Source organism: Neolamprologus multifasciatus, chromosome 14 (genome assembly GCF_963576455.1).
Source record: "Neolamprologus multifasciatus chromosome 14, fNeoMul1.2, whole genome shotgun sequence".
NCBI lineage: Eukaryota > Metazoa > Chordata > Actinopteri > Cichliformes > Cichlidae > Neolamprologus > Neolamprologus multifasciatus.
This window is the reverse complement of record NC_140452.1, coordinates 36,302,318-36,328,308: the sequence shown is the minus strand read 5'-3', so window position 1 is coordinate 36,328,308 and position 25,991 is coordinate 36,302,318. Positions and strand designations below refer to the sequence as shown.

The following is a 25,991-nucleotide window of genomic DNA, read 5'->3' as shown; positions in this document are numbered from 1 at the left end:
CTGGGACTTCCAGATACCAGGTTCCTACAAACAAAACTAATTTTGTTTGTGTTTCCTCCTGGGATCAAACGTATAAACCAGTACACTATGCAGCTACTAAGACATGTACCATAAAAGAAAAAACCCTCCGTCAAGGTTCATCTGAAAACTGTAAGGTTTAAAGAACAATATGCTGAAGGATGACAACAAAAGATGTAAAATGGTGAAACAAGGTTCAACTCAGATGCTAATTTAGGTCAGTCTCTATGATATGGATAAAAAAGCAGATGGAGGTTAGGAGCACAGGTATTCTTTAGGTAAGAAGATCACCTCCACAGGATTTAGGTTTTCAATATAAAAGTCTCTGGAGCAGGTAAGTGAGTGGCTGTGGTGTATGAGGTAGCCAGCAAGTGTTTGACAACAATGTGTCAAGGAATGGTGCTAGAGACTAGTTTAACTATTGCATTGATTACTCATAGAAAACAGATGCACCAAGCAAGGATTTAGTAAGACCACCCCCAAGAGACCGGTTTATCTCCATTCACATCCTCATTCCCACAGATAGGAGAGAGAACAGGAGAAAGCATGAAGTGTGGAGGTGGTCAGGTTGAAACTGTGCCGGTGCTTAAACGCTGCTCGAACCGGTGCATAAAGAATGGAGAACACAAACTTTGTCCAAAAACCTCTCATGTATTTATTTTTAGCAGTCTCTTTTTTTCTGCAAAATGATAAGCACCGTCCAGCCCCACGCATGGGGTGATCCGCACTAACTCGCTGATGGAGATTTACCACATCCGCAGTAGATGTGCTCGGTGTGAGGTCTCGCAGCAAGCTATCAAATACGGTGCATTTCTCAGCTTTTAAAAAAAACGCTATGCGTCGCCAGGTGTTTCATCAGATTTGAGGTGTTACCTCCTTTGACAGTATCACAGTATCAGCTTAAAGCACTTGTTACAGCTGCTGAGTTTGCATCTTTTGCTGTGAAGTACAGACAGACTTTGACCGCTTCGCCTTGGGCATTTTTAATCTGTAGCTCTGCTCTAAAAGAACGTACGTACCTGGGCCCGCCTACTATCCTTGGAAACGTAAAATGATTGGCTAGAATCCAAAGTGTATCACAGCTCAGGGAAAAAAAAATGTGCGCTGCTTTTCGGTCTGGCCATAATGGCACCGGATATCGGTACCCATCCCTAGTCAGGTACTGGACTGACAATGAGTGAAAAGGCACCAGATATTTAAAGGAAAGGTGACCTCTGAGTGACCTTCAGGAAGCCTGGAGAACTGGTCCACAAGAAACTCTGGCTTCTTGTTAGCGAAACATACAGAAACACGGGGTGACCCCAGACTTTTCACAGTACTGTTCATTCAGTCTGTGTCCACACAAACTATCCAGCAATTACATTAGCTCATAACTATGTTAACTTTATCTGTCTAGCTTGAGAAAATTAAAACATTTATATTTTAGAGAAAACAGGGTTTGTAGTTAATTAAGTCGGGTTTGACTGTTTCCTTTTTTTCTTCCGCCTGACTTGAAAGTCCCCATCTCACTGCCACACACACATGCACACTAATGATCTGCGATACCGCTGATTTTCACTCGGATCCGATATCAAGTAAAATTCCCCCTGGTATGGACAATACTGATCCGATATCAGTGTTTTGTATATCTTCATAACGAATACAACACATCAGACTACTTGTTCTTGTTTACTTATGAAGAATAATCACACAAGAAATTAAAACCTGAAAAGTCAATAACTCCATTTTAAAATATTCAATTAACAATCAAAACAAATGTGACAGATTGAAAAAAAAAAAATAGAGAAATATTTTTGAGTTGGATTTTTATTTTGTAAAACATGTAATGGCAGTTTTACTGCATATAGATAACATTCACACTGTTATAAGTTGATACTCAGCCTATATATCAGCTTTGAGTGCTCTCTACAACCTTACCTGACTATATCTAGGCCTGACGTCATCTCGGGGACAAGCATTTTACTCCAAGCTAAACTCGTTCAGCTGTGTTTATTTCACGGTTAACCACCTTTGAAAAAGACGGACTCCATAGTTTTAAGGGTGTGGGCAATTCCTGTTTAAACCCTGACACAAAAACCTAACCTCGTCTTGGCTGTTTTGCAAGCTGCAATAGCTCCACACGTCTTTATTGTTAATTCAGTGAGCCGTGGCTCATTTATATCAGTATTACAGCCGGAGGGGTAGCAGTTCCTACGAACTGTTTGGATAATATAGTGACTTTCCCCTGTGTTCCTGTTAATCATAAACTACAAATTTACCCCAAATTACCAAAATATGGATATTTTAATATGAGAATCGAGAGTAGAACATAAATATCGTATGGGAGGAATCACACAGAGAGAGAGAGAGAGAGAGAAAGTGTGACGCTGTAACGCGTTGAGGGAAAGTGACATATGAAGGCACAGTAAAGGGGTGAGGTGCAGTTTTCTCCTCCTACAAACGGGCTCATTTCTCTGCCATTCAAAGGGAAGTAAGTGCAGACCTTCCGAGGACAAAGACAACTTCTGCAGGTTTTCAAAGCATCTCCAAAGGTATGTGATGGTTATATTTATGGTTGAAGCTGCAAACGTGACTGGAAGGCGTCCGGTCACAGTCGTGGCGAAACTTAAATATGCATGCTATTAGTGTTTTTTTACTCCGAGCTCCGTGACCGATAAACAGGGACGTCACGAACCTTTCGCTGTCTAAATTCGGACTATTAGCTGAGGTTAATGGCGGACCACGAAACATGCAGACACATGTCGAATAAAAAAGCATTTTTTGGGGGCGGAGGGTTATAACACTGACCCAAAGTGAACGAATCCTAAACAGACTGAAGTTTGCTGAAAGCTGACTTTATGGGTGAACTTTTGTGTGGCATTATGGGTCATCGGGCTCGGTATAACAGGCTTGTTAACATGCCTTTATCTTCTCCTCGGGGTTCGTTCACGACACGCGTGAACGAACCCCGAGGAGCCTGAGGAATCACCTGAATGTGTTCCCAGCAGAGAAACCCTGACAGACTGCAGTGGACAGCTTTCGTTGTTTTTGGACTGCAGCTGATCACAGCACACCCTGTTCTGCTTGGCTACTTAATAAGCTCAGCATAGCAGCAGATGAAGCAGTTCTCCACCTGCTGCAGGTTTTGGACAGAGTGTCCCTCCAGCTCATCTGTGAGATCCAGAAAACGACACTTCTACAGTTGCAGTCCAGAGCCAGAGCACTAGCTGGTTATTGAATGAATTTTCAAAATAAGAGCGAGGTCCACTGAAGTAATGTGTATGGATATTCGGTTCTTGTGTGTAGACAGCTGTACACTGCGTTCAGCACAAGTGGCTTTGGTTATAAATGTGTTTAACTAGGATTTACTGTGCACCGTATTCATTAACCAACAAAGGACTCTGTGTTTGTGTTAGTCTACCTGATGGCGTCCAACAGCTGCATCAATGTTGAGTTTTTGGATACAGTTGAGGATTCCTTCTACTTTGGAGGTAAAAGGCATTTTATACTTTCTCAGTAGTTGCCCAGTCTGTACATTTAATTTAATGTCATTATTATAGGTTAATTATACAATTATTTAAATTTTATTTCTATTGTCTTTTTTTCAAAATGTGAACGCGTCCTCTGAAAATCTAAAAGTGGTTCCACCGGGTAAAGGATTTTAATATTTCTCTTATTTAATTTCATTTTAGAATATGATAGAAGAGTAGTATTGTGAGGCGTGATGTGAAGGTCATTGTCGTGTTGTTCTCTCAAAAATACAGATTTGGAGGAGGATGATTTCCAAAAGTCAGAAGACTATCATTGGTCCATTGAGAGCAAGACCGGTGCTGGATACCTGATTTTAAACCAAGAAGACACATTCGTGCTCGAGACCTGCTGTGGTAAGACCAGAGGTGGGTCGAGTATCCAAAAATTGTACTCAAGTAAGAGTAGCATTACATTAAAATATTATTACTCAAGTAAAACTGAAAAGTAGTCGTCAAAAAAGTTACTCAAGTAAGAGTAAAAAAGTACTTGGTGACAAGACTACTCAAGTAGCGAGTAATTGTTTGAAGTGTCCAATTTATTTTAGAAATAAATGCTATCAGACAAACAAAAATAAATAAATATACAAATTTTAGTATTTTCAAAAGGAATATATGTAAAAACATCAACAAAATAAGACACAACAATTCTAATTCCCAAATTTCAGTTTTTCACAACATAAAGCTATTTTCACCAAAACCTGCAGTAAATAATATAAATATATAAACAAACAATTTCCAGTGACAAGATGTGCTGTGAACTTTATCTTTGCTCCAAATGGCACAGCAGCCTCAGAGAAAACAGAACGAGGCATCTTCATCATATGTTCATACAGGCAGCTCAGTTTACCATGAGTTGTATGGGTGTGCATCTATTTCTGCATATTTAGCAAAAATGTGCCATTTCTTCACTCAGTGAGGTGATGGTTCAGCTTCAGCAGCAGTTTGCTCTCAAGGTTCTTTCTGTGAAGCTGTAACTGTTCAGCAGTGAACAGGAGTCCTGCATGACTAAGAAGTCCTTCACAAGCTCCAGATGCAGGAAGAGCTGTACTGACTTTGATCAACAGCTTCTTGATGTGAGGAACGCCATGCAATAGATCCACACCTCCAGTGAACGGACATGAAAGGTTCCTCTCCAGCCCTGCTTCTGGCTTTCCTGACCCCATGGATCCATCATCTTCATCGGTTAGGCTGCTGTTTGTGCTGCCTCATCCAGCTCTGAGTCTAGGTGATGTCTGATGAAGTGGAGACCTGTGGAAAGATGTAAGGTTTTCAAAAGAATTAGGTCTGGTCATTATAGTGCTGTATACACTGCAAAGCTGCAGATGTTTGGCAAGAAGATTTGATCACACTGGAGATGTTTTTAATAACTCTTGTAGAAAAACAAAATTCATATCCCGCACAAACAGTTTGCAATGAATTCCAGATTAAGTTTAAAATAAGAACGCGTGCAAGGCTAAGCAGAGCTCGCCAATAGATCCTCCTGTTTGGCTGTTACTCTGGGAAAAGACGAGAAAGACGGTGATGGAAGCGTGACTGGAGCTGCGATGTAGCTGCGATGTAGCCTCTATAATATTTATATTGTACCAACATGATAATTCTGTATATTGTAATAACGTGATATTATATTGTTCAAACGTGAAAAGGTATATTGTTAAAACAATAAACTTTTCACGTTTCTGTTTTTCTTTTGCCTGGGTGGCAGCTCTACGCTTCTGTATCCGAGGCTTTTCAACAACCATGAAAAGAGTTGGATGGACTTTGCTGCTCAATGTTTTTCATTAGTAATTTAGCAAAGTTGACGGTGTGTGTGTCTGTGTAAGTGAAAGACAGAGAGGGAGAGCGAGGGACAGATTTTATATGATAAGCTTCATGTTATGGACGCACAGTTTGAGCACTCAGGTCGCATCAGAGCATCAGACCGTATAGTGTGAGACCTGCATCGTGACCTATGAACTTCTAACCCCTGAGATTCAATCGTACAGTTTGAGCAGGAGCTGAATAACGTGACTGAAAAAAATCGCAGTGTTTGCCCAGCTTAATGCAGACTGTTTAAACTAAACAAGCTGCTGTTTCACATAATAAACCCTGTCAGCCGCAGTATTGCTTTCTGTTTTAACAGTTAAAGCAGTAGAGACGAGCTGTTTGCATGTGCGTGGAACTCTAGCGTCATTAACCAGGCTAGCTGTAAGCTTATAGCTCACGCTAGCTAACCAGCGAGCAGTTAAAAAGACAGCCGAAGCTGCACAAAACACCCACAAACTTATCTCACTACAACGTAGCGCCGAAAATATGACTCGCAGCTCGAGCTCGACAAAGCTGCTGTAACATAAGACTGACATCCAGCTAACCACAGCTAAAAATTCAATTCAATTCAATTCAGTTTTATTTATATAGCGCCAAATCACAACAACAGTCGCCTCAAGGCGCTTCATAGATACAGAGAAAAGCCCAACAATCATATGACCCCCTATGAGCAAGCACTTTGGCGACAGCGGGAAGGAAAAACTCCCTTTTAACAGGAAGAAACCTCCAGCAGAACCAGGCTCAGGGAGGGGCGGGGCCATCTGCTGTGATTGGTTGGAGTGAGAGAAGGAAGACAGGATAAAAGACATGCTGTGGAAGAGAGACAGAGGTTAATAACAGATATGATTCAATGCAGAGAGGTCTGTTAACACATAGTGAGTGAGAAAGGTGACTGGAAAGGAAAAACTCAATGCATCATGGGAATCCCCGGCAGCCTACATCTATTGCAGCATAACTAAGGGAGGATTCAGGGTCACCTGATCCAGCCCTAACTATATGTGTAGCCGCTAAACTGGTGGACCTAAATCTTAACCACCACGTCCGTATATATACAAGCGGAAAGGGAGTGAGTGGGTCAACACTCGGAGAACAGAAGCTAAGCCAGCTTTAAACACACCATTTATTTTTAGGGTAAAACACAGTCAGAACCCCCAAATACAGGCTAAAATCCCCGCTACACAATAAAAATAATGTTCGCAACCCGCTAAAAGCCCTGCCGGCAGCAATAACTATACACTAAAAACCAAAACTAAATGAATGTTTTTTTTGTATGAAAAAAACTTCCCCCCCCCAAAGTCCTATATTCCCTCTTGTCCAGCCACACACATGCGGGCAAATGTTCCTTAGCTGGAGAAGGGACAGGAGAGGAACTCCTCTTCCGGGATGGTAAAACTCGCCAGCAGCAGACCAGGGAGGAGGCTCCTATCTCCGCCTGACGGTACGCGGCCGTGCAGTCCAGCCACTCGCCGCACCTGCACACGGCCTCCCTCGCAGCCCCGCCCTGAAACAACAGACACGGGCCAGCAACATTGTCGGCGCAGCCGCTGTTATCCTCCCCCGGCAAAGCTACGCCTAGCGCCCAACAGTGGGAAAGCGATACTCACAAATGCAGGCAGAGGCGTCCCCCTGCCCTACTGTGGATTTCACGCATCGCCTCCCACTGTTGCTATTTTGTCCGTCTGGACTGGATCGCCGGGTTATGCTGGCCGATCGTCGGATATCTCGTGACGTCCCACAGGCAGGCCGGTCTTTCTTTGCAGGTGCTGGGCTGCACACGTTTTGTTTCCTGCTCCTCGCTTCTCGTGTGTCTCTCCTCTCTCGTCTTTGTGCTAATTATCTCCCTTAAGTCCGTTTGGCGGCTGATAGGCCACCTCGGGGAACGCCCCCACCTCACAGGTGCCTACAATTGTCCGCTTAATACACAGTGGAATAAAAATACTACACAACAACACCAAACACACACTATAAATATGGGGATAAAATCATGCAATAGGAATATCAATAAAAAAACATGCAATATCACTATTACAATAAAAACATGCAAATAAAATCGACACTATGTACCAACACACAGTCTAATCCCAAAACAAAATATAAAATCACAATTTTCCACTGTGTGACATATGCTTTAGTAAAAAGGAAAGTTTGAAGCCTAATCTTGAAAGTAGAGATAGTGTCTGTCTCCTGAATCCAAACTGGAAGCTGGTTCCACAGAAGAGGGGCCTGAAAACTGAAGGCTCTGCCTCCCATTCTACTTTTAAATACTCTAGGAACAACAAGTAGGCCTGCAGAGCGAGAGCGAAGTGCTCTAATAGGGTGATATGGTACTACAAGGTCATTAAGATAAGATGGGGCCTGATTATTTAAGACCTTGTATGTGAGGAGCAGGATTTTGAATTCTGGATTTAACAGGAAGCCAAAACAGGAGAAATCTGCTCTCTTTCTAGTCCCTGTCAGGACTCTTGCTGCAGCATTTTGGATTAACTGAAGGCTTTTCAGTGAGTTTTTTGGACTTCCTGATAATAATGAATTACAGTCGTCCAGCCTGGAAGTAATAAATGCATGAACTAGTTTTTCAGCGTCACTCTGAGACAGGATATTTCTAATTTTAGAGATGTTGCGCAAATGGAAGAACGCAGTCTTACATATTTGTTTAATATGTGCTTTGAAGGATATATCCTGGTCAAAAATGACTCCAAGGTTCCTCACAGTGTTACTGAAGGCCAAGGTAATGCCATCCAGAGTAAGAATCTGCTTAGATACCATATTTCTAAGCTTTTCAGCGCCGAGTACAATGACCTCAGTTTTATCTGAATTAAGAAGCAGAAAGTTAGCGGCCATCCAGGTCTTTATGTCTTTAAGATATTCCTGCAGTTTAACTCATTGGTGTGTGTTATCTGGCTTCATGGACAGATAGAGCTGGGTGTCATCTGCATAGCAGTGTAAATGTATGCTATGTCTTCTAATGATGCTGCCTAAGGGAAGCATGTATAATGTAAACAGAATTGGTCCTAGCACTGAACCCTGTGGAACTCCATAATTAACCTCAGTGTGTGAAGAGGACTCTCCATTTACATGCACAAACTGGAGTCTATTAGATAGATATGATACAAACCACTGCAGCACAGTACCTGTAATACCTACAGCATGTTCTAATCGCTCTAATAGAATATTATGGTCAACAGTATCGAACGCTGCACTAAGGTCTAGCAGGACAAGCGCAGAGATGAGTCCACTGTCAGAGGCCATAAGAAGATCATTTGTAACCTTCACTAAAGCTGTTTCTGTGCTGTGATGAACTCTGAAACCTGACTGAAACTCTTCAAATAAGCCATTCCTCTGCAGATGATCTGTTAGCTGTTTGACAACTACTCTTTCAAGGATGTTTGATATGAAAGGAAGGTTGGAGATTGGCCTATAATTAGCTAAGACTGCTGGGTCTAGAGATGCTTTTTGAGTAAAGGTTTAACTACAGCCACCTTGAAGGCCTGTGGTACATAGCCGATTATTAGAGATAGGTTGATCATATATAAGATCGAAGAATTAATCAATGGCAGGACTTCTTTGAGCAGTTTTGTAGGAATGGGGTCTAAAAGACACGTTGATGGTTTGGAGGAAGTAATTATTGAAGTTAACTCAGAAAGATCGATTGGAGAAAAAGAGTCTAACTTAACATCAATGGAACTAAGAGTAGCTGTAGATAATATTACATCTGTGGGATGATTATTGGTAATTTTTTCTCTAATGATAAAAATTTTATTTGTGAAGAAGTTCATGAAGTCATCACTAGTTAACGTTAAAGGGATGGTTGGCTCAAAAGAGCTCTGACTTTTTGTCAGCCTGGCTACAGTGCTGAAGAGAAACCTGGGTTTGTTCTTATTTTCTTCAATCAGTGACGAATAGTAAGATGTTCTGGCTTTGCGGAGGGCTTTCTTATAAAGCAACAAACTATTTCTCCAGGCTAAATGATGATCCTCTAAATTTGTGACACGCCATTTCCTCTCCAGATTACGAGTCATCTGCTTTAGGGTACGTGTTTGAGAATTATACCACGGGGTCAGGTACTTCTGATTAGAGACCTTAGTTTTCACTGGAGCTACAGTATCCAGAGTCGTACGTAGTGAGGAGGTGAAATTATTAACAAGATAATCGACCTCTGTTGGGGTAGCGTTCAGATAGCTGCTCTGCTCTGTGTTGGTACAGGGCATTGACGATGATAACAGTGGCTGGATTATATTCTTAAACTTAGTTACAGCGCTTTCAGAAAGACATCTACTTTGATAAAGTCCACTCTCCACTGCTGCGTAATCAATTATTGTAAATGTAAATGTTATCAAGAAATGATCAGACAGGAGAGGGTTTTCAGGAAACACTGTTAAATGTTCAGTTTCTATGCCATATGTTAAAACAAGATCTAGAGTGTGATTAAAGTGGTGGGTGGGTTCTTTTACATTCTGAGAGAAGCCAATTGAGTCTAACAACAGATTAAATGCCATGTTGAGGCTGTCATTTTTAGCATCAACATGGATGTTAAAATCACCCACAATAATTATTTTATCTGAGCTCAGAACTAAATCAGATAAAAAGTCTGAGAAATCAGACAGAAACTCTGTGTAAGGCCCAGGTGGACGATAGATGATAACAAGTAAGACTGGTTTCTGAGTTTCACAGCTGGGGTGGACAATGTTAAGCATCAGGCTTTCAAATGAATTAAAAGTCTGTCTTGGTATTTGGTTGATTAATAGGCTGGTGGGAAAAATTGCTGCCACACCGCCCCCTCGGCCTGTGCTTCGAGATTTCTGGTAGTTAGAATGACTCGGGGGTGTTGATTCATTTAAACTAACATAATCATCCTGCTGCAACCAGGTTTCTGTAAGGCAGAGTAAATCAATTTGTTGATCAATTATTAAGTCATGTACTAACAGAGACTTGGAGGAGAGAGACCTAATATTTAATAATCCACATTTCACTGTTTTACTCTTTGGTTCAGATGTGGATACTGTATTGTTCTTTCTTTGTAATTGTTTATGTTTAAGTTGTTTGTTGCTGGTTTATAGTTTGTTTTTTGTCTGTTTGGAAGCTGACACAGTCTCTATGGAGATGGGTTTTTGGGGGGGTAGCAGGAGGAGAGAAGCTGCAGAGAGGCGTGTAAGACTGCAACTCTGCTTCCTGGTCCCAACTCTGGATAGTCATATTTTGAGGGGTTTAATAAATTTGTCCATATTTCTAGAAATGAGAGCTGCTCCATCCAAAGTGGGATGGATGCCGTCTCTCCTAACAAGACCAGGTTTCCTCCAGAAGGTTTGCCAATTATCTATGAAGCCCACATCATTTCTGGGACACCACTCAGACAGCCAGCAATTTAACATGTAGCTAAGTTTAGTGTTAATGTGAGTCCCAAATATAATAGATATAATAACATCATATGTCCAAATCTGTAGTCACTACAGCTGCTGCCTGTCAAAACCTGACCCCAGAATTTTAAATTGGTCGGTCCATTAAAAGCTGAACAAATAAGTTTGTGAAGCTGCAGTTTGGCCTGTCCTGTTTTGCAGACAGAACAAACACAGACACATATAGATGAACAGAACAGCAGTATATCATCACCTTTGTTCTTTAAAACAAGACATAGCTGAATGACATGCTGCTCTTGCTTGTCCTTGTTTCCTCTTCAGAGAAGGAACTCTGCATCAGGTCCTATCAGAGCTCTACTGTAAACGATAAGGAAAAGTTGCCAGTCATGATCTATGCCCAAAAGAATGACCAGACAATGGTGGTATGTTATAAGGAGCACAAAATTCAAGCTGTACCAATGGTAAGTACAAAAAAAGTCATTCAGAGTTGGTTTTAGTGCAGCGGTCCCCAACCTTTTTTGTGCCACAGACCAGTTTATGTCCAACAATATTTTCACGGACCGGCCTTTAAGGTGTTGCAGATGAATACAACAAAATAAAACCAGTACCAAAAAGAAGATTTATTCATAACACACAGGAAAAGACCCAGGGAATCCACGTTAATGATAAAAACAACAAAAAACCCTGAAAACCATCCGAGCTTCAGCTCTCGCAGTCCAGTACCAAATGACTCATGGACCGGTACCGGTCCGCGGCCCGTGGGTTGGGGACCACTGGTTTAGATATTAATAAGAAACCAGTATATCAGTAACTGTGTATTTTTACTGGCCCACAAAAGAGCTTTTATTTTTTATGTTTTTAAAAATGAATACAGTTTAATTAATAAATTTGAACCAGCTCTTAAAATGAGAAAAACCATCTCATTCTGCTAGTTTAGTTAACATTGATTGTCATCGTTCCTGTTTGACACCATCACTAGACTCCTTTATTCCACTTAGTCTGCTTTCCATGTCTCCACATCTTGACTGCAAAAATATTCTAAATTTCTTCGCCAGCAAGATCAACCAAACTGATATTAAGTGACAAACACAGACTGAACATTTGATACAGTAAAAACTTCAAAAGAAAACAACAGTTTAATCTCCACGTGTGAAAGGTCCACTATACTTGATCTGCAGTGCATCAGGATGATACAGGGATTGTTACTCTTTTTCTCCTTATGTCTGTCCATAGACGCTCCCCACAGACATCCCTGGAACGGCTCACGAGGCTTTGTTCTACCAGACGCAACTTCCTGGAACTAACAGGTTTAAGTTTGTGTTCTCAGTAGATTCCAGCAAAGTTCTTGGAGTTGTGGATGAAAACAGTCGTTATAAACTGACCCTGCTTCCTGACCCTGAAGAGAAGGATGAGGTTGATACGAGAGTTGAGTTTGAGCGCAAATAATTAAAGAAGTCGTCTAAATAATAAAAAAAAAGTCATCTGACTTGACTGAATGCAGATATCCGATGTAACAACTTCTTAAAGTCATAACTCAGAGTCACTTTGTGATTTAAATGGAACAAATCTGATCTCAAACCATTTGGAACCTCAACGTGCTCCCTGTTGTATCATTCTAAGGTTAAAATGTGTCCATCCATAAATCTTTAGTTAAAGGCAGCTTTGAAATGAGTTTTATCTCATTTGAGATTTTGTTAGTATTCAGTTAATCATTGGATATTGTGAGGTTGGACCCATGCATGTTTGGTTTGGGCCAGTGTAACCTCAGATTGAACCCAAAATTAGAACTATAAGCTCACACAACAATCTAGCTATTAGCATTTGTACATAAGAATAAAGGCTTTGTACTTCTTTCATTGTGTTTCTTGTTTTGTCATGAGTGGTGTACTTCAAAGTTGAAAACGGCCAGGCTCTGTTAGCACGAGCTAGCTCGACTAATCCCCGTCAGAGATGACGGGTAAGACGACAAACACGTCAGAGGAAATCTGTAAATCCTATAAAAATAAAAGGCAACACCAGCGCTGTAAAGTAGTCGAGGCTAATGTGAGATGAATTTTTCTGATGAAACATTATTAATATTTGGCCAGTGTAAAAAGGTTCAAATGGAGCCGTGGCACGTACGCACTCGGGGTCGACATGTGTACTCTATAAGCTCAACGTAACCTGCTAACCCATCCACTGCTCTGTAGTACACCCCAGCTCAGCCTTGATGGAAAGAACAGAGTGACGCCAAATGTGGAAGCTGGAATAAAACATGTTTACTGCACAGGTGTTGTGACATCACACTCACTCCAGCCAAACACAAAGAAGTGCTGGTGTGGAAGCTGCATGCAAAGACTGTATGTGTGTACTGTGTATAAGTGCATGTTCCAGGATTATAATGTAATGGACTGCCATATTAAGTCTTATTTTACTGATTTAGGAACAAAAAGTAAAGTAAGTAAAAACAAAGGTGTTCGCAGGAGAGCAGAAAGCCCTGCTCCTAAGTTTACCTGCAATTTCTTCTATATATACACCACACATACATTCTCTCATATTGTCAAGATATTAAGATCTCATTCTATACAATAGCACAGCTATATACTCATGTGAATCAGCAGATAACATTAATTATATATTATTTAATTAATCTCTTCCATTTTTATACTAATCAAATATGTATTGCTTATATTTATTCTTCAATTAAATTCTTAAATTATTTTGTTTAACTTCCTTGTTTAACCCACGTGTGCGAGACACGTAGAATATTTAAATACCACAACCTCAGAAACCTCTGTGGCAGTCATCAGCTCTGACACACTTACATCAACATCAGCTTTCTAAGCTGCACATGTTCTACTTTTGTGTGACACACATTACATTTCAACACCAGTGGAGGTCCAGTGGGGCAGTCCTGGCATCTGAGGAGCTGGTTAACTTTCCAAAAGCAGAAAATGGCGAGTTCAGACATGTTCTGCATTCACTGTAATCTTAATGGAGGGTGAGAGAGAAGCAGAATGGAGCGTTACACCCCGAGGGCGAAAGGAGGAGCCATTGCAGGCCGATTGTGTCACACGCAGTCATCACTGAGCCTGGAACAACCCTGATGCGATCGCGGTCACAGTCGGGCGTGGTCAGCGTCACAAACCTGGCAACCGCTCAGCAGGTACAGGTGTCTGAAGTGGAGCAGGATCGTTTTGGACCTTCATGGTTTCGCCCTCACGTGTACACACAACGTTTTTTTCCACATGAACACAGGTGGTGACATGTTTGGAGGTCATGTGGTTTACCCACGATGTGGGTCCAGAATGAAGGCGCCTTCTTCCTGTTTTTGCTCAAATGTAAAAATACGTTCATATTGAGCCAGAATATGATTGACCTTTTCTTACTTTAGTGATTCTGAATATTTTCTGATGTAGTTTGTCTTTAATTCTCTTTCATGATCAGTAGGTGGGGTTGACGTCAGTTTAAGTTAGCATTACTGTGAAATTTAGAGTTTTGTTTTGAGAGCTTTACTTCCTCTCAAGCAGGATTCTTATCATAATATTGTGGCAGACCTAATCTAAACTGAGATTAAAGTTGGAGTAAAATGTGACGAGCTCTCGCGTCGTCCTTACAGACCTACATAATATCTAATTTTCTTATTAGAAGAAACACTGAAAAGTTAGAATGATCACAAGAGCACGGACCAGTAAAGTTTTTGAATGCGCTAGCTGTGTTTGGTGGAAAGAAGATGAATTCAATTTCAATTCAATTCAACTTTATTTATATAGCGCCAAATCACAACAAAAGTCGCCTTAAGGCGCTTCATAGGTACAGAGAAAAACCCAACAATCATATGACCCCCTATGAGCAGCACTTTAGCGACAGTGGGAAGGAAAAACTCCCTTTTAACAGGAAGAAACCTCCAACAGAACCAGGCTCAGGGAGGGGCGGGGCCATCTGCTGTGATTGGTTGGGGAGAGAGAAGGAAGACAGGATAAAGACATGCTGTGGAAGAGAGACAGAGATTAATAACAGATATGATTCAATGCAGAGAGGTCTGTTAACACATAGTGAGTGAGAAAGGTGACTGGAAAGGAAAAACTCAATGCATCATGGGAATCCCCCGGCAGCCTACATCTATTGCAGCATAACTAAGGGAGGATTCAGGGTCACCTGGTCCAGCCCTAACTATATGCTTTAGCAAAAAGGAAAGTTTGAAGCCTAATCTTGAAAGTAGAGATAGTGTCTGTCTCCTGAATCCAAACTGGAAGCTGGTTCCAACAAAAGCACTGTGCATTTTGATGTGTTTAAGGCATAATCAAGCAAACAAACGACAGAATATTTTTTCTGAAACCTTAACTCTGTTACCTGTTATGGCAGCTAACAGGTAATGAGCAGAGCAAGCTGAGCTTCTTTCTTATTTTCCTCTTTACTTCTCTTAACCTTTAACTTATGTCTTAGCAATCAGATTCTGCCATCTTGCATTATCGCTTTGTGCTAGTTATGTTGACTTTTCTCTTCTTTTGTCTCCACTTTTTTCACCCGTATTTGGACACTCGGCGCATGGCTCCTTTGTTTACATTAGGGATCAGCTGTTAGCGCTGTGCCCTGCAGCTGCGCTACCGGCAGACAGACCCTACATCCCCAGTGAGGGAAGAAACGGGGGTGATGTCTTCTGAGAAGGACACCTCACACACCATCTCTCCTTCCTGTAATCACTGTAAATGTGAGATCGCTCCCTGATATGATTGAGGAGCTAATGACGCTAACCCGGTCACAGTGGCAGTATCCCGGTGTTGTGCCAAAGTAGGTATCCCCGACAGAATTTGTTTCCCCTGTGCTGGGAGCACCAAGAAGTACTGATGTTTTCATTTTGTGAAAAAGTGAAAAATTAGTATCGTTACATTACCATTCAGTTTGAGGGTTACAACAGAAAATTATATATTTATTGCTCACGGGGTATCAGATGGGATTATTTCTAACAAACCATTAACGTTTTGGCTGATAACTATTTTTATATTTTTATTCTCCTATAACTTTACTATATAAAGAGCTAAATCCTCCAAAGTTTCAGGAGTAATGCGTCATAATAAGAAGTGTTTGTGAACGAAAAATCAGCAATGTGGGATACTGTTTGTCCGTGATTCACACAGGGGGGGACAAATTGTGGCAGGATCAGCCTGATATTATTTGTATCCCACTATAACTTCGTTGTATAAAGAGCTAACATCTCAAAAATGTCAGGAGTAGTTAGTCATAATAAGAAGTGTTTGTAAACTAAAAATCAACAATGTGGGATACTATTTGTCCGTGATTTGGACAGTCCAGCGTGTGCTCCCGACGCAGGGGAAACAAATTCTGTCGGGGATACCTAATTTGGCACGACACCGGCACTGCCCGGTACTCCCTCTGTGAGTAGGCTGCCCGGCTTCCAGCTGCTGCGGGCGGACAAGACGAGAGACAGCGGTGAGAGGAAAGGAGGGGGGCTGTGTTTGTTAAAGACAGTTGTGGTATCCCTGGGCACATCGCTGTGAAAGAACAACTCTGCAACACAGACATTGAGCTATTAGCCGTTAGCATCCGTGGAGGCAGCCTGTGACTCTCTGTGGTCCGCAGACTGCAAACGCAATCTCCGAGAGCTCTTCTTCTAATATCAGGGGACTTTAATCATGTCTCGCTGGACTTTCCCATGTAAACTGGAGATGTCCTTGTCAATGTCATCAGAGTACTCTGGATGTCTTACATGAATTTGAAACATAAAACCAAAGAGTGGCACATGACAGCGTTGAATATAACATAACTAGTTTACCTGTATGACATGAAGTTATAAAAAAAAAAAGAATCCATGTAACTTGGTTATGGCTTCTTTCTGATAACTGTCGGCTGCAGTGTGCATTATCTTGACAAAAGTATAAGATACTGAACCCGCTGATACGATGTGGTGGAGGAGCACAAATACCTGGACACCCACATATATACATTTGCTGAACTGGAAGATCAAAACAGAAGCTGTACACGAGCAGTGGATGGGCAGGCTGTTTTTTGTGAGCAAGCTTGTGTGCGCACTTTGATGTGTTCTTCTTGGATCAGGAGAGCAAGCTCTGTGATTGGCTGCACTTCGGAAGCTGTGGTGGAGAGGAAGTGAGTGAACAAACTGCCATGCATCATGGATATTCCTCTCAATCCACCTCACCAGGTACTTCTCTAAAAGTGTGACTCAGGTCTGTTGCCCCAAAGGATACAGGAAACGCACTGATTTCCATGACAGAATCATGTCTGTTTAATGCTCCATGATGATAACGTTCCTGTGAGCGTTTGAAGATCACTGACATCATGGCTTTTAGCCTCATTGTTTCTGCAAAGAGATTTCCCCAGTCACTGAATCTTTTGATAAAATATATTTTTATGCCTCTAGAGGATGGAATATTTTAAGTTTTTACAACTTTACACTTGGGAACATTATTCTGAAATTGTTGCACAATTTGTTAATGGAGATTTTTGCAGATTGATCAACCTCTGCCCATATTTCCTCCAGAGCAACTCTGCTTCTCTAAGATGCTCTTTTAAAATCATGACCTGTTACTTTTAAAATATGTATGTAGAACTATGTTTGTACAAAGCATAATCTGCTCGCTGTGAACTGTCACAACATCAAACACACGCTAAACCACTTTATATCTACTGCACTGAGCCACTTCAAGACCTTCTATACAGTTTTTTATTTGTTAATTATTTACTGTCACTGCTTTATAGTTGTATTTATCAATATCAACAGCTGTAACTTTTAGATTAATCAAGTTGACCTTATCGAGATTGTTTCAGTTGTAAACTTTCCACTTCACAACTTCCATCTTACACTTTAAAAATCACTCAACATTTTTTATTGTCAGTGTCACACAGCTCGTTCTTGTATCTCCACTACTCAATGGTTCATAGTAAACACGTATTATAACTTTTCACATTATATGTATCCAGTCACCTAGATATTTTGAAGTCTTTCCACTTGCTGCTATTATGTTTCAGTCATTAATTGAAGTGTCTCAGTGATATGTGGAGTCCAGAAAGTATATTAAGCCAGTGATGAGTTCAATACCATGACTCTCTCTGGTGCCACTTAGTGGATTAAATAGTTCTACCACTTGCTCCATCATCGGTCCGTCCAGAGTAAATTCAATGTCTGGCACAGTAATCCTCTCAGGCCAGTCGACCAGCAATCCCAGCTCATCTGTACCATGAGCACCACCACCAGAATCAGTACTTAAGCCCTGAGCAGCAGTGGCTGTCACACTACCATCAGCTGTCCCACCAATAGTCCCATCAGCAGCAGCTGCTCTGGTCTGAAAGATGTCCTGCATGGCAGTTGAGGCTCGGCCCTGTTGCTGGAGGCTGCCTCGGACAAAAATCTGTAATGGGCTCAAGTGTCTCTCTGTCCGCAAGCCATGATTGTTCCACTGTTGAGTGAAGTCTTTCAAATCTCTGTTGATCCTTGGGAGATAGATGTAATGGAGAGCCCAAAGCTGCATTTCATTGTCAATGTCAATGATGCCTTCCTCCTCCAGGTGGTGAAATAAATCACAGTAGACATTGGTCATTCCTCGCCACAGATCACCCAGAGCCTCTCAATTCTCTGATTATGGGTACTCCTTGATAACTTGATAAAACAGTACTGCTACGGTTGTTGTTTGAGGCATGAAGGAAGACCACAAGACGACTGTATCTATCAATAGCCCCATGAATGACTATCCTCCACCTAAAACCGTGGTCCATAAGAAGAAAAATATTATTTCTGCTTTGTTATTGAAACAATGGAAAACACACTCTTAATTGATTTACATGTCAAGTTTGAATCTCTGTATGTTGCTTGCGCTGTCTGTGTTCTCTGATCTTCCCCTTTAAACATAACCAGTTGTGTTAGAGGGCTGCCCATCCCAGGGCCTGGCTCTATGTGTCTTACTGTTCAACAATTATATTTGATGTAATGCTGAATTTCACTTTGGTCAAAATAGGTGTTCAACAAATCAGTGTGGTTGGTTACCGTATCAGCTTGTGATTTCCATCAATGTGCCACAATGAGTTTGGACCTGCAACTATGTTCTTCGTTCTGGTCTCCGCAAAACTGCTCTAAGGGCAGCTGCTCCAGGATTTATCCGTAACATGTTTGCTCGAACCCTCCTTCGCTGTACACGTAGTCCACGTACTCGCAGAGAGGCTCTGACAGCCTCAGGACCAATTTGTTCATTGACAATGTCCTGCACATGTTCATCCAAGGCACTGTCGGTCAGTTCCGCATACATTGATGCACGGGTGAAATGATACTGTCTGAAATCAGAGTATTTTATCACTGCCATAACAACACGCTTCATTACTTGACTAGTGGTGCACATTCAAATATACTAATTTTTACAATTTCACAATACCATTTAATTTGAATAAACAGTGAGTGTGCGTCACAAAGAACTGAAAGTCACACTGGTTTCAAAAGTCACTGACCGCAGACGTCTTCGAATTGTACGAAGTGAAACATTCAAAATATCAGCCATCTGAGGTGCAGTGAATCCACATGACTTCAGGAATGAAAGCTGTTCCCGAGTGATAAGGTAAAGGGATCGACCTCTCTGTGGAAAACCACTGGTGCCTGGTATCCAAAACAGCCTGAAAATATATCAGCGTTTGGTGTATTTGGAAAATAGGTTAAGACAGAGTCAGGATTTATTTCACACTTTTGATGAGTCAAGGACACAATATGTGCTTACCTTGTTGGCCATGCTGAGTAGACAGCTCGACCTCCTGAATCGATTCAGCCAAGTCACGCAGAAGTTGATCTGCTGCAGTTACACTGATCAGTCTTCCTCTTGCCCACCGAAGGCTTCTCTGCATTGTCTCCAACCTCAAAGATATCAAAAAATTACTTCTTAATTCATGTTAAATTTTCAGGCCATATTCCCCTTAAACATTTTATGCAAGTTTAAATGTTAAATGTTTTTGATCTTGCTTTGATCATACCTCCTTAACGCTAACTGTAGCACATCTGGCCCAACATCGTCCATCAGCAGCCGCCGTGTACAGTCATTAAGAATGTTCTTGAAAATCCTCCAGGCCATACTTTGTGATGGTCTGGTTGAGTCACAACTATTTTTCCACAGTGCCTGCTCTACTCTGGGTGCTGGCTGCTCTACTTCATCGCTCCTCTGAGGATCACCACCTGAGACAAATCAAGCCAGCTGTATTTAAGACCACCGTTCACAACCAGTCTTTGCCATATTATCTGTTAGCCTATGTTAGTTATTGGTCTCACGTTGCTCTAGTACTTACCTCTCTGTTCATGTCTTCTTAGTTACTTCCTGGACAACCTTTCACACTCGCAATAGCCTCACTCCCCTGGACACGGATCTCCATTTGCTCCTAAACAGCTGATAACCTCTCACTCTTTTTTATCCATTCATGCATCACTCCACCTGCAAACAAGTAAGACTGTTCAGACTGCCTATTTGGGTCTTTTCTGAACTTCTTCCAAGACCCTCCTGACTCTGCTCTCCCTCTGTTGCAGTCCCTGTAGAGGCCATGCCTACACTTGAAGCCACTGAAGTGTTTGATGGCAGGGGTGAGGCAATGTAACTGTTATGAATTAAACTTGTAACAACTCAAGCTATACTTGTGTTTTACGGTTAAGATTGTTTTTGTATTCATCAGTTTTATTTGCTTCTCTTTATCCAACGTCATTTATCATAACAGCGCAGAGTTTACAAACTGTTTGCTTGTTCTGACCAAAAACACCTGGCTTGAGTTACGTTTATCTTAAATACATTTCCATAAACACGCCATACGTAAAAACACAAAAGGTGACCCGTAGCGGCACACGTAAGGTAACAACACAAAAATGGGTCGCACAGTGCCGCTCCACCATCAACTCTCACACCACTGTTCCACTTGCCGAGCTCCGGCGGCCACAGATCATGTTACTGTTCCCTCGAGTATGAACTACCGTCGTCCATGTTCAGAGCATTTTGCTCCTGGTTGTAGAACTCAAAGTTAACATTCACGCATTCTAGCCTTGTTTTTAATTTTGCCTTTTGCATCACATACACATACTTGTCTGTTTTTTCTATTTTATTACTATATTTATATTTCTATTGTACAGCACTTTGGTCTACCAGGTGTGTTTTTAAAGTGCTATATAAATAAATGATGATGATGATGATGATGTGAAGAATGTTTTCTGTTAACTTCACTCTGAAGTTGTGCTCGAATCTGCTCCTGAGTGCACGTCATGTTTCTCGTTGTTTAAGGAAGAGAGTTCGATTATAGTCTTAGTCATTCACAGTGATACGATAGTTGTAGGACAGACCCTGCTTGCTCGTGTTTTTTCATAGACAAACTTGGACTGTACTAGAAATCTATACATTACTGTGATCCTACAAAGACAAAAGTTTAAATTATTACTTTCAACAGGTTTATATATTTAAATAAATCAAAAAATCCATGTTAGTCTTCTGAAAATTGTGACTGAGTGTCACGGGGTGTGTGGATTAGTAACGGACCCAAGATGCAGACTGCTTAAGTGGAGGGTGAGCTTTATTAACAACAGGTGAAGTACAACAAAAAGGGTGCCGAAAAACAGAACTGTAAAAACTCTAAACTGGGAAAACTAAAACTAAACACAAAGCCAGAACACGAACGAAGGTACCTTGCAGGGAGAAGGATGCGGCCAGAACACACAGGAAAACGGAGGGGAAATGACACAGACGAACCAGCAACGACTAAGACAGAAGACCCGACTTAAAAACACTTAGAGAACACAGGGAGATTACACACAGGTGGGGGACACAGCTGGGAGTGATTAACATGACGAGACTAGGGAGGCAAACTCACTCACATAAGACGCAGACCTTCACAATAAAACAGGAAACACACACGCAAAGACACAGACTAGGAAACGCGGACTTAACACAGGAATAGATGGCAGAACAGAATAACACTAAACAGGAGGAACAGAACCAAAATCACACTAATAGAAAACTGGGTCAAAAGGACCCAGGATCATGACACTGAGCACTTTTGGAAACACTCTGTCATCACCAGAGATGGGCAGTAACGCGTAACGTGTTACTGTAATCCGATTACTTTTTTCAAGTAACAAGTAAAGTAAGGGATTACTATTGCAAAAACGCTAATTAGATTACCGTTACTTTCCCGTAGGAACGCTGCGTTACTGCGTTACTAAAACCGTGATTTTTTTTTGCGAGAATGTCTCATGACAGTGACGTAAGCGAGTGCGACGTTCGTGACAACAGCTGTGTGCAGATCAACAATGGATCATATATCGAGTGCAGAGAGAGTATGAGCGTGCAGCGTTTAAAGCGTGGAAGTACTGACCTTACTTTGAGTTTGATTCCATAAAAAGTGACAAAAACATTAGTGTCCGTTGTGCGTGGGAAGAAAACTTCTTTTTACAGCGAAAAAACCCCCTAAACTTCCAAACAAGCACCGAGTAGCTACGACGTAATGGGAAACTCACAGAGAAACTCGCGGATTCTTCCACTGACCGCTGCACACCTGCACCAGGGTAAACCTCCGCCTACCCCACTCCTGCTTTACAGGTGAAAATAGAGCAACAGGACCGCTAGTCTTTGACTTTATTTATTTTCTGCTGTGTTTTACTTGCATCTATTTGAAAGACTGAGTGTAAACACACAAAAAATTTTATTTTATGAGCTGGAATGTGCAGAAAATAGGTTTAAATGTTAAACTAATTTCTTCCAGTCAGAGAATGTTGCATATAATTTAATTTTTACTTGATGCATAAAGTTAAAAGATTAAAACTAATAAAACAAGTTTTAAAAAGAGACTTTTCCATTTGATTACATTTTGTATGATGGATTATGCAAAAAAAGTAGAATTGGGCTGAAAGATCTATCACTTTATCACCTATTCAGGTTGTAAATTGTGCTTTTAAAAAGTAACTAAGTAACTAAGTAATTAATTACTTTTGAAAATAAGTAATCAGTAAAGTAACAGTAAAGTAAAGTTTACTTTGTTGGGGAAGTAATCAGTAATTAGTTACTGATTACTTTTTTCAAGTAACTTGACCAACACTGGTCATCACTGTGAACAGTTACAGAATACATCTGAAATAAATGTCAGATTCTAACAGGTTATAGTTCTGTTAATAGAGCTTTTGAATCTACGTTTCATACATATTCCTATCTTTAATAACAGTATGTCAGCGATGTCAACCAATATTTTCATATTTCAAACACACACCCAAGTTAAAAATTTGAATCTCCGCATCTTCTACTCTGCATATCTGAAAAATCAGTTTTGATAATGTTACAATTCCATTATCAAATGTTCCCATCTATGTTATTCATCTTTGTTTATTTTAAATGCTGTCATTAGTTTTTATTTTTTTCCAACTTATTAACAAAATGAACATGGTCTACATTGTTTTGTTCACTTGAGGACATTTTTGTGTCGTACTCTGGGTTCTTGAAGACCACGCTGTCTTTTAACTTTATTTTCTGCATATACTGTTCTTTATTCATTTGTTTACTCGTTGAGGCTGTTCTCCTGCCATTCTGTGTTCCTAGTGCAAAGTCTGCATTTCTGCGTCCTATCTTTAGTTGGTTACTGCTTTATATTGTTGACGTCTAATCTTTTGTGCACTTGCTTTTGCTTCCACTGGTCATACTTGTTTGATTCAACTCACCTGTGTCTTGTGTCTCCCAGCTGCGTCCTCTCTCCCTAATCAACTTGCACAAGTATTTAAGCCCTCAGCTTTCCTCAGCTCTTCACTCTGTTGTTCTGTTTCAAGTTGTACACTTTGTTTGTCTACCTTGTGGCTTCCTGTGCGCTAGTTTTGGATTCTTGGAACTTTTTAAAATAATCAATATCATTATCTCTCGTCACTGTGGATTTGCCGCACTCATATTTAAGGTCAGTTTTCAGTTCATGGAGTTTGTCTTTCAGTCTGCAGTGTTGGGTTTACTGATAGCTTAACAGTCTCATTTGGCTCTTTGTATACCCCACTGTATTACTAAATCCTGGTATTGTAGATACAACTATACATGCGTTTAAAAAGGCACATGCGTGCTTATCAGGGTGGACATCAAAAGCTGAAAATTCAGAACATCTGTCACGATCTAATTCAGATGAGTTTACTGATATTGCAACTCGGTGTTGCACTATGCCTTCATGGTTTGACAGTCTGTTAATCCCGCTTAAGGCTCTTGGGATAATTACTCGGCTGTAGAGTTAAATAACTAAGTTTCTCCCATTGAACATACTGTATTATATGCAGCACTTACGCACAAACTCACCGCGGTTCTAATATTAGAGCCACGTAATTGCGCATTGATTTTTCCGGTGAGCATGCGAAGTAAAGTCACGTGGGCATGCCGTGTGAGCAATCGAACGGAGTCTAAAGTTTTCATGTGCGAACTGAAGACTGCAGTCAAGTGAGCCGTCACTTACGAAGTCACAGTCAAGCTAGCCGCACCTAAAATGTGGTTGCACTACTCTTACGCATATTACGGTATGGGTGCCTGGCTTAGAAACGCAGTCTTTTGTGTCCTGATACTATTTTACTTCACAATCCACTCCCTGTTTTGGTTCATCTCCACTTTTTTATACATTACAGGAAAACTCTAAGAGGTGACGCAGATATTTCACTGGATTGTGAATCTAGGCCATCGCCACTCTTCACCCTGTGATCCACAGCCGAATATACTGTACGGTTTCTGAGATTGCTGTGTTAACAGAGTATGACAAAGGCTAAGAAAATATACTGCCTAAAATAATATCACATTTAAACAACAAATTACAAAATTGCCACATCTGCTGTTATTGCCATGTGTTCGATAGAGCATTATTTAGTCATAGAAAATACATATCATTGAAATATCATCAGTAAAAGAAATACTATGTAAGACATGTTAGCAAATTCAGTTAATAAGTATTGTATCAAGTCTATACAGATGTTTAAAGGCATAATGCAAAGCATGTTTCTTATGGCTTACAAATGTGTTTGCCTTTAACATAATTTACATTTCATTTATACAGTTTCACAGACGAAACAATAAAATAGGTTTCCTGAACTGTTCTTCATGGCCCAGATTTTGAATCCTTTTGAGGGTGATGCATTATCCATGAAGGTGGGCAATTTGTTCATTGATCTCTGACCCTCGCTGACTCTGACGCCTCCTAATTCTGCTTCCAGCCTTGCTGATTAATTTGTTCTTCCTTTTGGCATCCCTGTCACTGATGCTGTCAACATCTCTGTTTGTCCACCAGTCTAATCTGTAATTCAGGTGAACCCAGAAGTGCATGTATCTTTGTAATGTTTCAAAAAAATATACACTATATGTTGATGGGCATTGTCCCACTTTTCTGTCCTTTTATAAGTAAGAATCTCTATGGTTTTAATGACAGTTCATATACAGATTGTGGAGGACATTTAATTCAACACTCAAAAAAGTTCATCAGCAGACTGTAGTACAATTTCAGCCCACCGTTAATAAACCCATCCAATGCAGCGTTATCAGAGAAATTATGCAAATGTTATGTTTTTATGTACTGGTAATCTATTTATCATTTATCATGATTCCTGCTCTGATGATTACTTTCTTCTACTTCTGTAATTTTAATAGATTAAGGATGTTGAACATTAAGCTCCAAACAGGATGGATGAGGAAGACCACAGAGGAGAATCATGGATGTAGTAAAAGAATACATGCAGATGTTTTTTTCATGGTGGAGGAGCAACTTCTGATACCATCTTAAAGAAAAAACATCAAATTGAAGAGTAAAAATAATGACAACAATGTCTAAATTTTTTATTAATTTCTTAGAGCAAATGCAGTCTTGTCATTGCCAGAGTTGCCCGATCATATTTAACTAATTCAAATACAATTATTGTGTTTAAATGCTTATGTTCTAATAAAATGCATTGTTTAACACTTCTGCCATGACAACCCAAATAAATCAATGAGGGAAACGGGAAGATTAGTCATCAGGCAAGGTTTACTGTTCATTTACCATGCCTGATAACAGTAAGCTTAACAAAAGAAAAATGTTGGGGACGAGAACCGAGCGGCTGAGCCAGATCAAAGACATTACTACAACAAAAAGACGCCAACAGCTTCCCTAAAGTGGAAATAAAATAATATGCAAAACAAAAGGCCTGTGTACCTGCTTGACACATAAGGTCAGTCAGAGGATACAAAAGTGTCATCACCTGCCTAACCTAGTGTTTTTAACAATTAAAGCTCAGTTGATGTGTTTGGGGTACCCAATCTTATCTGTCCAGCCTCACACCCAAACACTCTATCCACATACACAGACACCT

The 25,991-nt window shown here is 40.7% G+C and overlaps 1 protein-coding gene and 1 long non-coding RNA gene across 4 annotated transcripts; one reads left to right on the top strand and one right to left on the bottom strand.

Moving 5' to 3' along the window:
- The first annotated feature begins 1,652 nt into the window (after nt 1-1,652).
- Nucleotides 1,653-12,540, top strand: LOC146504556 (uncharacterized). 2 transcript variants are annotated; one of them, XM_085184721.1, is made up of 6 exons: nt 1,653-2,549; nt 3,414-3,488; nt 3,637-3,648; nt 3,762-3,893; nt 11,006-11,145; nt 11,918-12,540. In XM_085184721.1, exons 2-6 carry the CDS (start codon nt 3,422-3,424, stop codon nt 12,128-12,130), a joined length of 564 nt encoding a protein of 187 aa, XP_085040847.1. In that variant the 5' UTR covers nt 1,653-2,549; nt 3,414-3,421; the 3' UTR covers nt 12,131-12,540. The 2 variants fall into 2 exon arrangements, with proteins under 2 accessions (XP_085040847.1, XP_085040848.1); XM_085184722.1 differs by having other exon boundaries at nt 1,663-2,549; nt 3,762-3,881.
- A 5,726-nt stretch (nt 12,541-18,266) lies between these two features.
- On the bottom strand, nt 18,267-21,506 carry LOC146504555 (uncharacterized). 2 transcript variants are annotated; one of them, XR_014877942.1, is made up of 4 exons: nt 19,961-21,506; nt 19,652-19,850; nt 19,139-19,535; nt 18,267-18,967 (listed from the first exon to the last, which is right to left on the bottom strand). It is a non-coding gene; the product is annotated as an uncharacterized LOC146504555 (long non-coding RNA). The 2 variants fall into 2 exon arrangements; XR_014877941.1 differs by having other exon boundaries at nt 19,652-21,506.
- Between the last annotated feature and the right edge of the window lie 4,485 nt (nt 21,507-25,991).

What these genes read in the sequence shown, in the direction of transcription:
- LOC146504556 (XM_085184721.1), top strand. Translation starts at nt 3,422, where the DNA reads ATGGCGTCCAACAGCTGCATCAATGTTGAGTTTTTGGATACAGTTGAG. An exon ending in CTGCTGTGGTAAGACCAGAG is followed by an intron (nt 3,894 to 11,005) that starts GTGGGTCGAGTA and finishes TTTCCTCTTCAG; the next exon opens with AGAAGGAACTCTGCATCAGG. An exon ending in AAATTCAAGCTGTACCAATG is followed by an intron (nt 11,146 to 11,917) that starts GTAAGTACAAAA and finishes GTCTGTCCATAG; the next exon opens with ACGCTCCCCACAGACATCCC.